Source organism: Apodemus sylvaticus, chromosome 19, assembly GCF_947179515.1.
Source record: "Apodemus sylvaticus chromosome 19, mApoSyl1.1, whole genome shotgun sequence".
Classification (NCBI taxonomy): Eukaryota; Metazoa; Chordata; class Mammalia; order Rodentia; family Muridae; genus Apodemus; species Apodemus sylvaticus.
Genome location: NC_067490.1, coordinates 28,334,899 through 28,349,730, shown reverse-complemented (window position 1 = coordinate 28,349,730; position 14,832 = coordinate 28,334,899). Strand labels below are relative to the sequence as shown.

At 45.7% G+C, this 14,832-nt stretch overlaps 1 protein-coding gene across 1 annotated transcript in view; it reads right to left on the bottom strand.

The window, feature by feature from the left end:
* Mcu (mitochondrial calcium uniporter) overlaps positions 1-14,832 on the bottom strand; it is a 174,978-nt gene that overhangs the window by 8,334 nt on the left and 151,812 nt on the right. The window contains exons 4-6 of the mRNA XM_052163464.1: positions 13,722-13,826; positions 4,274-4,434; positions 2,364-2,567 (exon numbers count right to left, since the gene is read on the bottom strand). Coding sequence (XP_052019424.1) covers positions 2,364-2,567; positions 4,274-4,434; positions 13,722-13,826 — 470 coding nt within the window. The remainder of the gene's footprint in view (positions 1-2,363; positions 2,568-4,273; positions 4,435-13,721; positions 13,827-14,832) is intronic.

The window sequence follows — 14,832 nt, the reverse complement described above, 5'->3', positions numbered from 1 at the left end:
CTAATGTTTCTGGTCAGAGGTGTGACCAAATTGTTTACTACTGCCATGTCGTAACTTGTCACTTGGGGGCAGTAACAATATTCTCGAAGTCCAGTGGAGTACTGAACACAGGACAGACAGAGTTTTAAAGCTGCAAGTTCCATGACAATGAAAAAGCGTTGCCACTGTGTTCCAGACTGACACCGCAGTAATGCAGAGCCCCAGTGAACGTGTGCAAAGCAGGGCTCTCTGGGGCAGTGTCACCCCCTCCCCCACAGCCCGAGCTGGCCTAGACTTCTCTATGTAAACCAGGATGGCCTTGACCTTACAATGCTCTCCTGCCCGTTACCTACGTGCTAGAATATGGTTGTGTGACACATACCTATCATGTTTGGTATTTCTGTTGTTATTCTAGATTCAGATGATTTAGTTTTCAGAAATAACTACTCAGAAATGAACCCAACAGAAGGGAATACGATATAAAAATTTATTGGAAAGGGAAGCTTGGGGACAGGACACACATGGGCTCAGTTCCTGGGCCTACGGTTTTCAACATGTGATTCCTATCCTAAGAAGCCTTACTTCCACATCTGTGGAATGGGTGTGCATTTACAGAATTGAGACTAACTACACGAGTGGCTATATATTTATGCATTTTGATGTAAAATATATGATGTGGGGACACCAGGCTACACAGGTGTGGTGGGGCTCATGAGGAGCCCTGGCCTGCCAGAGGCCCAGGCAGACGCCAGACCACATGGAGTTACGAAGTAAGAACCTGCCCCCCAAAGCCAGCAGACCACACCTTTCTACATACACAAACAAACCCAAGTAAAAGATGATATTACAGTCTCCTTTGAAGGAAAAGACACTGAACCAACAATTATGACACAGCTCGGGGCAAGAACAATAGAATAATACACAGCCGTGTTTCAAGATAACAGGGAGACAAGGGGCTGTTCGTGAAAGGTGGGGATTTAAGTAAGCTTTGAAATAGGACAGAAAGGAACAGGGCGAGCTTTCCAGACTAAAGAATAGCATGGGAAGGGGAAGGGAGGGGACGGGAGGGGAGGGGAGAGAGGAGAAGGGAGGGGAGGAGAGGGGAGGGGAGAGGGGATGATGGGTGCCTTGGAGACTAGAGCATAGTGAAAACACAGGTGAGCTGAGAGACATTTAAGAATGGGCAGCATCAATTGTCCAGGCTGAGGAGGAAGAGGGAAACTGAGGCAGGTTTCCGAGTGATTGGCATGCTTGCCGGCTCTGCTCCTTCAGCGACTTCTGTGAGTCACAGGATCCCAGCAGGCCTGGGTGAGCATTCAGACGACCGGACAGTGTACTTTCTGCCTTCTCTGCTAGGTACACATGGGAGGCTGGGAAAGGTTAAGTAAGATCCCCGCGCTTTCGTCTCCCCACACAACCCGAGCTGCACGAACTCTGATCTAACGGCCGGAGGGAACTGTCTGGTTCAAAAGCAGCAGCTTGAAGCAACTCTTAGTCTGCTTTAGACGCAAAAGAGAGTCCGGGGAGCCTTGCGTGTCTCCGCTGCTTCAAATGGTTGTTATTCAAGGCTGCTGCTTAGATCCAGTGTGATGGACACAAAGACGAGTGCTGCAAGGGCTCAGGTACAGCTTAGCGGTGGGGCATGGGGCTCAGCGAAGGCTCAGTGGTGAGAGTGGGAGTTGGGTAAGGCTCAGCAGTGGGGCGTGGACCTCAGGTAAAGCTCAGCGGTGGAGTGTGGGACTCAGGCACAGGTCAGTGGTGGAGCGTGTGTCCAGCATACTCCATGACACTTGAACCAACAAAACCTGTCAACAAAACCTGTCAACAAAACTTGGTTCTAGATAATGGCATTCACTAAGCTGGTCTTGGTTGATAGAGAACTGACTGAGGGTAAGCTGGCTGAGTTGTCACCTCTTTTAGGAAGTCAAACCATCCCATCCTTGAATGTACACAGATGCAGCTGAGAGTTTAGTCTATGCGTTCGATTAATGATAAGGAATTCTCCATTCTAAGAGTTCCACCCAACTGTTAAAGTAATTACATAAATACAGAGACTCGAGTCAGGAGGGCTGGGATGGAGCTCAGGGGTAGAGCACCCCTCTAGTGTATATAAGGGTTTGAGCCTTAGCACTTTAAAAACAATATTACAAATAAACAAATATCAAGCAAAATAGTGAACACGTATGAAGGCACACTCTTCCTATCTTACTTGTCTTATCGTGTGATCTCAGTTCTGGAAGCATCTATGCACACGTGTCCTAGTGGCCAAGGCCGTGTCCTGCACATGTCCATGTTGAGCACCTCCACCAGTGCCACACAGAACTGCGGGCTGGCCTTGTAGACTCCTTCCCCAGTGTGTAAAGAGCCCTGAAGAGCAACCTCACCTGGCGCGTCATTACGAAGTACGCATACATGGCCATGGCGCTCCCGTACGTGATGAAGTAGGTGACCGGCTCCATGATGTCCCAGGAGTACTCCCACCAGGTGAGCCGTGCCAAGATGCCAAACTGCGTGGCCATGTAGGCAAGGCCCCCCCATAGCACCAGAGTGGTCCTCTTCTCCGCTTTCCTGCTAATTTCAATTCGTACCTATTGGGCACGCGGGGACAGCATTAGTCACTTGCTCTTAGAACCAACTTGAGCCTATTTAAACTGCTCTACGTCCACTAATGGAACAGGGCCTACCGCACCCTGGAGTCAAGTCCAGCAAACGTAACTGACTTCCTAAACGACAGCGGTAGGGTTCACTGAACAGAATATCTACAGCGACAACTACGATTTCTATGTGCTGTATTAGTCTTTTGTCCTAGAAGCAGGCTTATCCACCCGCAAGGCTAACTCTTTTGAAAGAGAAAGAATAAAAACTGTAACGTCTGCTTACGGGGATGCCAGATGGCATCCATTATCAGTTTCAGTTCAAATGCCCTGCAGTAGAGCAAGAGAGCAAGTGAGCAGTCTGTGGATGCTGAGTGAATGCACTTAGGACGAGGTCGAGGACAGGCAAGGACACTGCACGACTGTGGCACACGGTGGCATCAGTGTGGTAACAACTGTCCTTACGAGAGCACAGGCACAGTACTAAAGGGACGTATTCTGTTCCTCAATCCCAAGTATCCAGGTTCTTAAAATAAGAATATAGTCCCATGCCACACCGTGGGCTTGGTCAGTGAGGGACCACATATATGATGTGCACACAAGACAGTGTGTGATTCCCGTGTTTGTGGTGACACTGGTGAAAGTAAGGCCACTGCGTTGTTCGCACGTCAAAGGGTGACATGATCCTTGAAGACAACGGACACTACGCTATGGGGGAAAGTGCTTTCTAAACTTGTACGTTCTACTGCTATGTTAGAGGATGCTCCACATGCCTCATACATGTAGGGTGACCAGATCTCAGACTGCCAGGAGAGGCCAGCTGAGTGACGGCCTAGACTGTCTAGGTCTGTGCAAGTACCCTCTGAGGTTCCTGCAGGGGAACCTCTCAGAGACATTTCTTAGAATGTATCCCCATCAGTAAGTGAGCTGTGACCGCACCTGCAACATGCTAAACATCCAGGTTAATGTGCTCGCTACAAAATATTCTAAAAGTGTAAAGGAGAAAAATCAGTCATGGGCCTACGACTGCATTAGGACATTATATTACTCCCAGCTGTCCTTTGTGTGTAAGTATAGATGCACACAGGTATATGAATAACACGTCAATGCCTGAATCACAGTGACTGGTGAGATGCTCAGTGGGTAGGCAAGGCTGAGGACGTGAGTTCTATCCCTGGGACTCCCACTAAAGGAGAAACTCCTGCCTGTTGTCCTCTCCCCTCCATATGTGCTCATGGAGGCGTGTGGGTGTCCACAGATTTATACATGAATAAATGCAATTAAAAAAATCTAGATCATATCTGCAGTGTTTTAGAGTTGACTTTCTGTATCTATAATATCATGGCTTTTTACTATAGCAAGTTAAGTCTACGGAAACAGTGTTCCCAACTATTCCCCTGGATCCCTCTACAACCAGAAGCTCTTTGGATCAGCGCTGACTTTAGCCTTTGTATCAGTGCTGGTAAATCCGGTACAGGGCGGCACAAATGGACCTCAGTACTCTTGGTCTATTACTGAGCATCAGATAATTCCCTTCAAGTCCTCTTTTCGCTGTGATTGAAACTTTTTTAGTGGTTTGGGCCAAAAAAAGTTAATGGACCAACTGGAACGAGTGGTTCCAATTGTATCGAAGAGAGTCACAGAAGCCCGTGTGTCCTGGGGGAAAGGGTAATGCGGGGGAAGTGTGAGGGGGGTCACACCTTCTCCAGGGGCGCCAGCTGCTGCTTGAGGTCCTCTAACCTCTCCACGAGCTCCCGCTCCTTGTTGAGCTGATGCTGCTCGATGCACAGTGTGGTGTACAGCTGCTGGACCAGGGTCTTCACGTCGTTCAGCGTGGCTGCATTCTCATGGCTTAGGAGGTCTGAAGGAAAGAGGGTTGTAACGGCCAGGACGGGATGTATGAGAGAGGGAGAATACAAAAAGATACGGTACCATACAATACAATGCAATGCAATGTAATGCCACGCCACGCCACGCCACGCCACGCCACGCCACGCAACGCAACGCAACGCAACGCAACGCAACGCAACGCAATACAATACAATACAATACAATACAATACAATACAATAATGATTGGGTATCTCAGCCAGGAGATGGCTCAGTGGGCACAGGTGCCTGCCACCAAGCCTGATGGCCCGAGTCCAATCCCAGGGAACAACATGGTGGAAGGAGAGAAGTGACTCCCACACGTTGTCCTCAGACCTCCACGTGTGCACAAGTATGCACACACTCAAAGTATGTGCACCTGCACACCTACATAAATAAATAAAAATGTAATGAACATTGAATACTTTAAATGAAGAATTGCTCTTCCCGGGACTATGAAGAAATGACAAGGCCTCACTCAAGCAGCTCCATCCATTACAGGAGACCTTCAGCATTAAACTGAATAACTGTTTTTTTTTAAATCAGTCTACATATCAAGGAAGTAAATTCACATGAGGGCAACTTTGAAGTCAACACCTATTACTTTAATTCACGGACGTTTAAGTATGACAAATATGGACACAGCCAAGATAAACCGGAAGGGCGACCCCTAATGGTAGGTGTGGCTGGGGAGGTTGTCTGGCTTACCAGGCCATGGGTTCAATCCCCAGTCTTAAAAAATAGTAATAGTATCAACAGACACACGTGCACAAAAACCTTAGGATATATGTTCAAAGCCAGCCAGCCAGGAGGGCCAGGGTCAGCCTCATTAAGACTCTTTATTAAATGGTTGCTCTGGAATTTACCTGTGGCCTTAACATTTTTGTTTATGTTTCTCCCACTTAGACAATTCTGAGGAAAAAATATATAGCCTTTCAAATTTGCAAATGATAAGGGCAGTACATACATACATACACACATACATACATGCATGCATATATACATACATACACTTTCACTCCAATAATCTAATAATTCACAGTTCCCCCCCTAACACGCCAACCAAACTTTTCTACTCAGCCTTATTTGGCGAAGGCTGAGAATACCTGTTTTGGCCTCAGCATCATGCAGTGAAGGACATAGTTATGAAGATGACCAAAAAGATTAAAGCCTTTGATTCAGTATCTTCTATTATGGGCAGCAGTGTTTCCAAGAATCTAAAATGTGTTTTGAGTCTCTAATAAAAACTCAGCTCCACAAGCCCAGATCAGTTCTTTCCCAGATCATAACACAGCCCAAAGAACATTAACCATCTATTGAAAATATACTTCAGCAGAATTATCACTAAAGTTAATCAACGAAGAAATCTGCATAAGGCTAGGACGTAGACTGGAGAATACACGGTAAAGCATCCAACATGGAACTTTCCAGAGCTTCAGGAAATGTTTATGGAGTCAACAGTGATGGAGACAAGACCTCTGTGAAGTCTCTTGAAGTCATCCATGACAACAGGACCCTCCCTGAGACAAAGCTGCAAGCTCACATGGGAATACAGCACTTCCACACAAGGACACTGCATTCCAGATGGCATGTCTTCTGTAACCTGTCCAGAACCTTGGTGTGACCTGGTGGAACCCACTGCTCCGACTCCCAGGCCAGGGGCTGAGCTAAGATGCTGGACCTCTCTAGGACTCTACCTGCAACTCAGTTCTCTTTTGAAAAGATAACCCCTGAAGTTGATATGAATTACCTGTGGTCAAAAAAGTTCTCTCCCAATAGTAGTATCCCGTGCTGTGGCTGTTTGAAGAGCATGGCCCCATAGGCTCGTGTTTGAACGCTTGGTCCCCAGTTGGTGGAACTGTTTGGGGAGCATTAGGTATAGCCTTATTGGAGGGGTGTTGGACATAATCCTGTGGCCATCAGTCACACAAAGGGCCAGGCCCTAGTGTTCTGGGTGGACTCTGCCCTCACAGTCACCTGGCTACAGCCAGGTCTTCCCCTCCCCACAGTTACCTGGCAACAGCCAGGTAACCCAGTCCAATATAAAAAGGGGCTTCTTGTCTCCTCCTAGCTCTCTTGCTTTTTCTCTCTTGCCCTTATGCTCTTGCCCCCCTGTTACCCCTCTCCCCATTCTTCTCCCCTCTTCCCACGCAGTCATGGCCAGCTCTTACCCCTCTATCTCTTCTTTCTCTCTTTACTTTCTATCTCTTGTTTCTTCCTACATCTCTATCATAAAGCTTTGAAGCTATGGACTGTCTCCTCCTCCTCCTTCTCCTCCTCCTTCTCCTCCTCCTTCTCCTCCTCCTCGGTTTTGTTTTTTTGGTTTTTTGGATTTGATTTTTTCGAGACAGGATTTCTCTGTGTAGCCCTGGCTGTCCTGGAACTCACTCCATAGACCAGGTTGGCCTCAAACTCAGAAATCCGCCTGCCTCTGCCTCTCAGAGTGCTGGGATTACAGGTGTGCGCCACCACCTCCCGGCTGGACTGTCTCTTCTTATCAAAACCCGCAGTGTAGGAGCAGTGAAACAGGCCTCAGCGTCTCCAGCTACCAGAAAGGACCAAGAGCCAAGCCAAGCTTCCTCTACAGGTATGGGAGGCCCATGCTAGAATGGCCCTGCCTTCTGGGCAAGGACCTCCCCAATAGCCGGCCAGCTTCCCTCCACAGATACACAGGAGCCTGCCGTCCCTGCACGGGTCCATGGGCCGCCCATTTTCCCTACAGAGGGGTGTGTTTGAGAAGTGGCCTTTGAGGCTTTGAGAGCTTCCAGCCATGCCCGGTGTGCCTGCTTTTGGGTGGAGATGTGAGTTCTCAAGTGCTGCTTCAGTTCCATGCCTGCCTGCCTGCCTGTCGCCATGCTCCACGCTATGACGGTCATGGGCCTGCATCCCACTGGAACCATGAGCCCAGACAAACCCTTCTATAACTTGCCCTGGTCACGGTGTCTTATCACAGCATTTGGAAATAAGATTTACATTTGTTTTACAATAAAGGAAATTTCTATTAGCTAATCACTAAAAAAAAGTGTTAGTTTAAAAAAATCTTCAGGCTATGGGTTCTACTATATAGAATTAGTTAATTGAGTAAGAGACAGTGTCTCATTTTGTAGCTCAGGCTGCCCTTGAATTCATCCCAAGACTGTCTCCTGAGCTGGGATCTCAGGCAAGTACCACCAGGCCTGTGAAATGTATTTTTCCATCAGTCTTCCTGTGCTTACCAAGGTAGTACATCTTTTTCCCCACTGCTGGGCTGATGTTGTAGAGTTCTCATTCCACAGTCATAGAAAAGTTTCTTCTGAAGTTTTTTTTTTTTTAACTTTGTTTAATATAGGTTAATATTTAATTATTTTTTTCTTCTTCTTTAAAATCTGAACTCTGATCCACCCTCCCTCGATCCCAACAGTTCTCCATACTGTCCTCCCAGTGTTGCTTGTAAACTGTGGCAAAAGATCAAGACTCCAAGTCCTGCCCGTAAGTCAGAAAACAAGCAATGGGGGGGAGGGCAGGGTGGGGTACAGGACGGACAGATGACAGACAGATGACGGACATGGGAAGTGGGATGGAGGAGGGAGTGACACACGGACACCGGACAGACCTCATCCAAACAAATACAGCTGGACAGTTGCAGAGGACAAGGGAAGGGTGCCAGAGCCTCTTACTAGGGAAGGGACGCAGGCTAGTTAGGCTTTTATGCCTGGTCAATGTGTGAAATCGTCTGTGTGTTTCCCAGAATGCCTTTCTCTGAGTGGCTCTGAGCCTGAGAGAGATCTAGGTGAGATTTTGGCAGGAGAAGTGAAGGCAACAGCACCACGCTTTGGAGGATGGATGCTGCGGTTAGGAGGAGGCCGACGCAGAGACATCTGCTGATGCCAGCCTTGCACCTGCTCTCCCCCGCATTTGCAGCATTTGTTGGTTAATAGCGAATTCAGGCCCAGAACCCGATGCAGCCTTCTAAAAATGGCCTGTCCAATATGGGGGACATGAGCCACATGCTTCTGTTTATTTTTAACTAATTATTTATCTTAAACTGATGAGTAAAAAGTGTGTATATATTTGTGTGTGTGTGTGTGTGTATATATATATATATATATATATATATAAATACACACCATCAATGTGCTATTTTGAAATACATACACTGTGACATGGCTAAATACAGATATTTATTACTTCGCATGCTTTTTGTAATGGGAATACAAAACCTACTTTTAGTGCTTTTCAACAATACAATGCTTTGGTGAACTTATTCAACTCCTGATTTTGTATTTTTTTTTTAATCTTCTGAATAACACTTCTATAACTTCCCATGTGTTAAATTTAAAATAATTGAAAAATTCAGCTCTTCAACTACAGTCCACTTACTCATGGTTACTATATTTGACAGGGAAGAAATGAGACATTTTTCATATCACAGTTTTTTTCTTTCTTGGCATTGGGAATTGAACTCAAAGCCCTGTGCCAGAAAGTTCTATTTAACAACACAGAAGGATTTCTCTGCCTACATTAAAGCACCTCATCACCGTCCTCCATTAAAACCTGGACACGCTCGGATATCCAGGTTCCTAACAACCTGTCAGTCTTCCATGGTGCCAAAGTGTCAACATTCCAGACTTTTCTCTGACCCTCCAAGCTCCCCTTTCGGATCCCCTCTCCTTCAGCTGTAGCTGTAACTGTAAAAGGTCTTTTTCCTACTGTGAATACTTCCATGCCTGTATATGTGTGTTTTCACATACGTGCATGTGCTGGGGAGACGGAGACAGGGAAAGACATATATATGTGTGCTCGTGTGTGTAGAGGCTGGAGGATAGCTTCGAGTGTCATCCTCAGAACATCATTTACCACCTTTGACACAAGGTCCAGCCTGGAGCTTGCCATCAGGGTAGACCAGTTGGCCAGTGAACCCCAGGGATCTGCCTGTCTCTGCCTCCTAGGTGCTGGGTATGTGCTATCGTGCTAGACTTTTCTTCCATGTTCAGAGAACTGTGAGGCGGGCTCTTTGTTGATTAACTATCTCCCCAGCCTCTTGCCATAATCTTTATTTTATAATATTCACCCATGTCTCTGCTTCATTAACTGAAATGTGACCAATACAAATGACAGAAATAGTATGCATGACATGTTGCCTTTTGCCTAAATTGTATACATCCTTGCTTCTGTGCTACAAAGGATAGCTGGGGAACAGGGATTGGGTGAGTTTTAAGTAAGATTATTTTAGACTTTGGGAGATGAACTTTATGACTGTGTTATCTATTCCATCATAACAACAACGTAACATACCACCCAATGCTACTAGCAATTAAAAAACCCGGAAAATGCTAAGTTGTAGGTCACAGAGATATATTCTACACTTGGCTGAAAGGAAGTTATCTTTTGGATTCTGCACTGGTAGAGCCTTAGTAGAGTTTGAGTTTATGGTTCATTTGTCAGGTTGCCTTAACAAGGATGATATGGCTGTAAGGTACTGTCGGGCCCCGGATGACAATAATAACCCCAACCCTTGACCCGGAGAAGTCACTGAAGACGAAGTCATAGGAAATGGAAAGGCCTCTAATGGTTTAGCAATAGTGCTTTGGGTTGAATCCTGCATGTTATGAGCGCGTGCGCGCGCACGCACACACACACACACACACACACACACACACAGTTTACCAGTGTACACACCACCAGTCTCAGAATAATGATAACAGTAGAGAGCTATGCTAATATAACGAACTACAGAAATCTTATTATCCACAAACACAATTCGAGAAGGTTTGGCTTTCTGGTCTCTAACAAGGCAGTCATTATCCCTGGCTAGTGTGCCTTTTCGACCCTGTTTCTCATGTCAAATCATTATGAAGCGAGCTCTCTAGCTTCCTGTGGGTGGCTAAATGGGAACTGGCTTTAGTGGTGCCAACCTTGATGATTCTCCTTAGCAGGGAAGTCGGATCCTCTTGTGACATGGGTACGTTCCCTTCCTTTCCAAGAAGAGAAAGGTAGCTAGCTGCGTTGGGGGCTCTGTGTTCCTTTCTACTGTTTTATTTCTGTTTGAGACTTCAATGGCGGCCAGCTAAATGACTGCTAAAAGGATGTGCCAGGGCTGGCAACTAGCCCTCCTGTTATGGCATGTGCCCTTGTTCCAACCCGGGGCACAGGTCCTCCTGTTCCCCTGGCTTAGGCCCAAGGCTGTCAACATTTAAGGACCCACGCCACCTACAGCCTGCTATCCTTGTAAACATGGCGCACGGCCATTCAGGACTGCGTATGAGTGAGCCCTCTGTCTCTGGAGCCTGGTGTGCGTGAAGTCACAGTTTATACAACATTCAGAATATTTTTAGTTCTTAAAAGCCACACTACACTACCACACATACAATTTTTTAAAGCTATGTATGAAGCTTAGACGTGGTAGGTATACCTAGCAGAGGGGGAGGGGTGGTAGGATTGATAACCTGGGGCCGGCCTCAGCTCTATAGTAAGACTGATTCAAAGACCAAAGATAAACAAAAAATTCTTCAAGAATCCTGCCGAGTTTACCAAATCCCACCCTTTGGGTTAGAGTTCCCCCCACAAATTTTAGACTTTTGACCCCTGAGAACTTCATATCCCAATTTACTTCTGGAGAAGCTGGGCAGACACCTCATGGTTTTGAGACACAGAAAAAGAAAAAAAAAACACCCATGAATCAGACACAATTCCTCCTATGATCAGTTTCTGCTTTAGTTTCCCTTAATCTGCCCGAGAGCAGCTTTATTTAAAAAAAATGAAAGCATTTACTTCTGTTTGGAAACACCAACAAATTGTTGCATCAGTCCTAATGTCAAATGAAAGCCCTTAGTGTGTGCCACTGTATACAGAAGCTCACATCCTTACTTTCCTGAGTGTTACACTTCATTTGTTCGTTCGTTCATTCATTCATTCATTCATTCATTCATTCTTCTCCTGTCGCTAGACAAGAGAATCTGGCCTCTGAGCAGTGAAAATGCTTCCCATTTGGTTCCCTCAGCATAGAAGGAATCGTGAGTCACAGGGCCTACCTTCTCAGAGGGCATTTACAAAGAAAAAGAAGATGCAGAATTCAGAGGCTAATCTCTTCTGGCTTGCTTGGAGCCAGGGAAAGAATGACTAGGATCCTTTAGGGTGTCATGGCTGAGCTAACATGATGCTTTTAACATGAGAAAATGCAGGAGAGGAAGGCGCAGGAGAAAGGAGCCAGGTCAGGAATGCAGGGATGATCTGATGTGGTAAGGCCGACATGGACTATATTGGGGCTTCCATTCTCAACTTTCTCTTTGATATATCCAATTCTTCCCCCCCCCAACCTATCCCTCCCCCCACAACAGGGTTTCTTGTGTAGCCCGACTGTGGAGATCAGGCTGGCTTTGAACTCAAAGAGATCAACCTGCCTCTACCTCCTAAGCACTGGGATTAAAGGTGTGTGCCACTACAGTCTGGCTTTAGTGAAATTCTTAAAGAGTAGGATCAAAAAGAAATGTCCTAGGACTGTGGCTCTCAACCTGTGGGTCTCTACCGCTGCATATTAGATATTCACATTAAGATTCCCAACAACAGTAGAATTACAGTTATGAAGTAGCAACAAAAATAATGTTATGGTTGGGAGTCAACAAAATACGGGGACTGTATTAAAAGGTCACAGCATAAGGGAGGTTAGAAGCACTGGCCTAGGTAGTCAGTGTGGGGAACAGTGATGGTAGAAGGGGAAGTGACAATTATCTCAGGCAAAGGGAGAAAAATGGTCCAAAGAGACATAAAAGCAGCAATGCTATTTCAGAGGGCTACTGAACATCCGCGCTGGGCAGAGCTACACTGGAGATGAGCAGACAAACCAGCAATACTCAAGCACGCATTTTATGTATGTGTGCATAAAAAAAGGGCTGTTAAAATATTACCTTGATGGGTACTTTGGTGACCCCCCCTCTCTTTTTTTAAAGATTCATTCACTTATTATACATAAGTACACTGTAGCCGTCTTCAGACACACCAGAAGAGGGCATCCGATCTCACTACAGATGGTTGTGAGCCACCATGCGGCTTCTGGGACCTGAACTCAGGGCCTTCGGAGGAACAGCCAGTGCTCTTAACCATGAAGCCATGTCTTCAGCTCCTTGCTGCCCTCTTAAAATGTGTACCCAAGTTGAGCACCTCACTTTTTTCCCCCACACGTAAATAAGTAGGTGTATGTCAGAAGTTCCTAAGATTATAAGAATATAGATGGCCAGGACTCAGAACATTTTGATTCTATAGTGGCAAGAGGGCACTATGCATTCAGAAGGAATCTGGATTCCCATCTTGAGATCAACTTTTTTTCACATTAGTGATGTCTGGCAGAGCCTGATAATTGCTGGTTCCAAAATCCTTGGGATCACAGAGATAGTCTATCATATGCTATATGGGTTGCTAGTAGGTTTGTTTGACATTGTGTTTTACATATGTGCATTTAATTATGTCTAAAAAATATCCTGCTGGGTGCTGTACATGAGATTATTGGCATTTTATAAAAAAGCCTGCTTTGTGTGAGATGATTTTGTTCAGACATATGTGATGTGTTTAAGTTCTGTATTGCTTAAGATAAAACTAGACATATTTTTTGTAAGTCAGGTCTATCGATTACAGTTTGTAGTAACAACTCCAAAGTACTTACTAATCCCACTGGAGGCCAAAAATGTCTGTACAACAACTGACTTTAGACTGCAGAATGTAAATCATCATAGAAAGAAAAATGGCTAACACCTACTACAGTGTTTAGCAGAACATAGGAATCCTTTATTTAAACATAAAGATTTACTTCGTATTGGTTTAGTGTATGAGCCACATGTCCCTGCCCTGATAGAGTGTGCTCCTCTGGAACTGTAAGCCAACAGAAATCCTTCTGCAAGGAAACCAAGAGGCTGTGAGCTGGCTAAATGGGTTAGTGGGTTAGGGGGTTTTAGGGGAATTAAGAACTAATTCCCAAGAGAGTTGTACTTTACAATTGTGCAATAGTAAATACACACACACACACACAATTTTAAAAACACATTTAAAGAGAAAAAAATGGGCCAGGAAGGAGCTTCCAGTTAGGACATTCAGGTAATGGAAGTGGAATGACCAGGCTCCAGGCCCGAGGTGGGATTCCAGAGCTGAAGGCAGGTATAGCCAGGCACTACCGAGCTCTGAGCCAGAACAGTCCCGCTGGACAGAGTGGGAAGCCAGCGTGGTGTCAGACCCTCCAGACAACTCGTGGAAAAACTAAGTTCCTCCCAAAGGTCTTCCCACATGAACAAAACCATATTAAAGCTGCGTTCACCTCTCTTTGGTGGCCGTACGTGGTACGTTACATCGTTAATGACCAGCTTAAAGTCATCGAGGAGCAGGAGGTCTATCCCCGTGGAGGCAGCAACCCGAACGCCATCTGTGAACAATTTAAATACGATGTGTCACGGGCCCATGATAATTATTTAAGAATGATCAGAAAAGTTGGGCAGTGGTGGGGAAAAAAACCAAAGATGAACAAACAAAAACAAAAACAAACAAACAAACAAAAAGAATGATCAGAAAAAAGACAACATAAATCCCCAAATCTCAAATAGCTTTAACGTACTCTCATCTCTGCTAGCTTGGCCTCACCCCAGGCCTATGCTGGGTTGTATAACTGAGGCTCTTTGTGTCTAGGCCAAATTGGATGATTTAACAGGCGCTTTCCCTGCAGCTGTGGGAACAAGAGGGGTAACTGTTGATCACAGACAAACCTATGGGCTCAGCTGGAATCTGGACTCACCTGAAGAGCGGTGCAGAGCTGGCCTTTACCTTTACCTTTACCTTTTACCTTTTAAGCTGGTGAGTAACTTTGCTAATTAATTCAGCAGGGAAGGTTGAGATGGGAGCAAATGACTCTACCAAGGATGGACTAGATATGTTTGAGGGGTTTAAAGCACGCAGTTAAAATGCAAAGAACAGAAGTTGGCAGCTGTCCTGGCTGGTGACCCCAACGGAAGGGTAAATGGGTACTTACTCACTAGTCTCAATCTTTCTGTAGGTTTGAAAGACTTTTCTAAGTCAAAGCAAAAACAATTTTTTTTGGCACTTAAATAAGCAGATGTTTCATCAAATGAGAGGCTTATTGTATACTCTCAAATCACAGACTATTTTGGTAAACATTTGAGGGCTCAATTGCTGGAAAAACATATTCTGCACCTACGGTAATGATAAGAGGCCTCAAGGACAACGTGAAATGTGATTGCCTGCCTGTCCTTGTGGTGACATTCGATGAGAGACGCCTTTGAATGAGACTCCCTGTGGGCACACATCTGCTGACACGGAACAGTCCCGAGGACCACTGGGACTGAAAGGGCTTTGTCTTCCACGCTTGAAAAGCCACCCCCTATACCCCCTACCCACTCCCACTCCTCCCACCCACT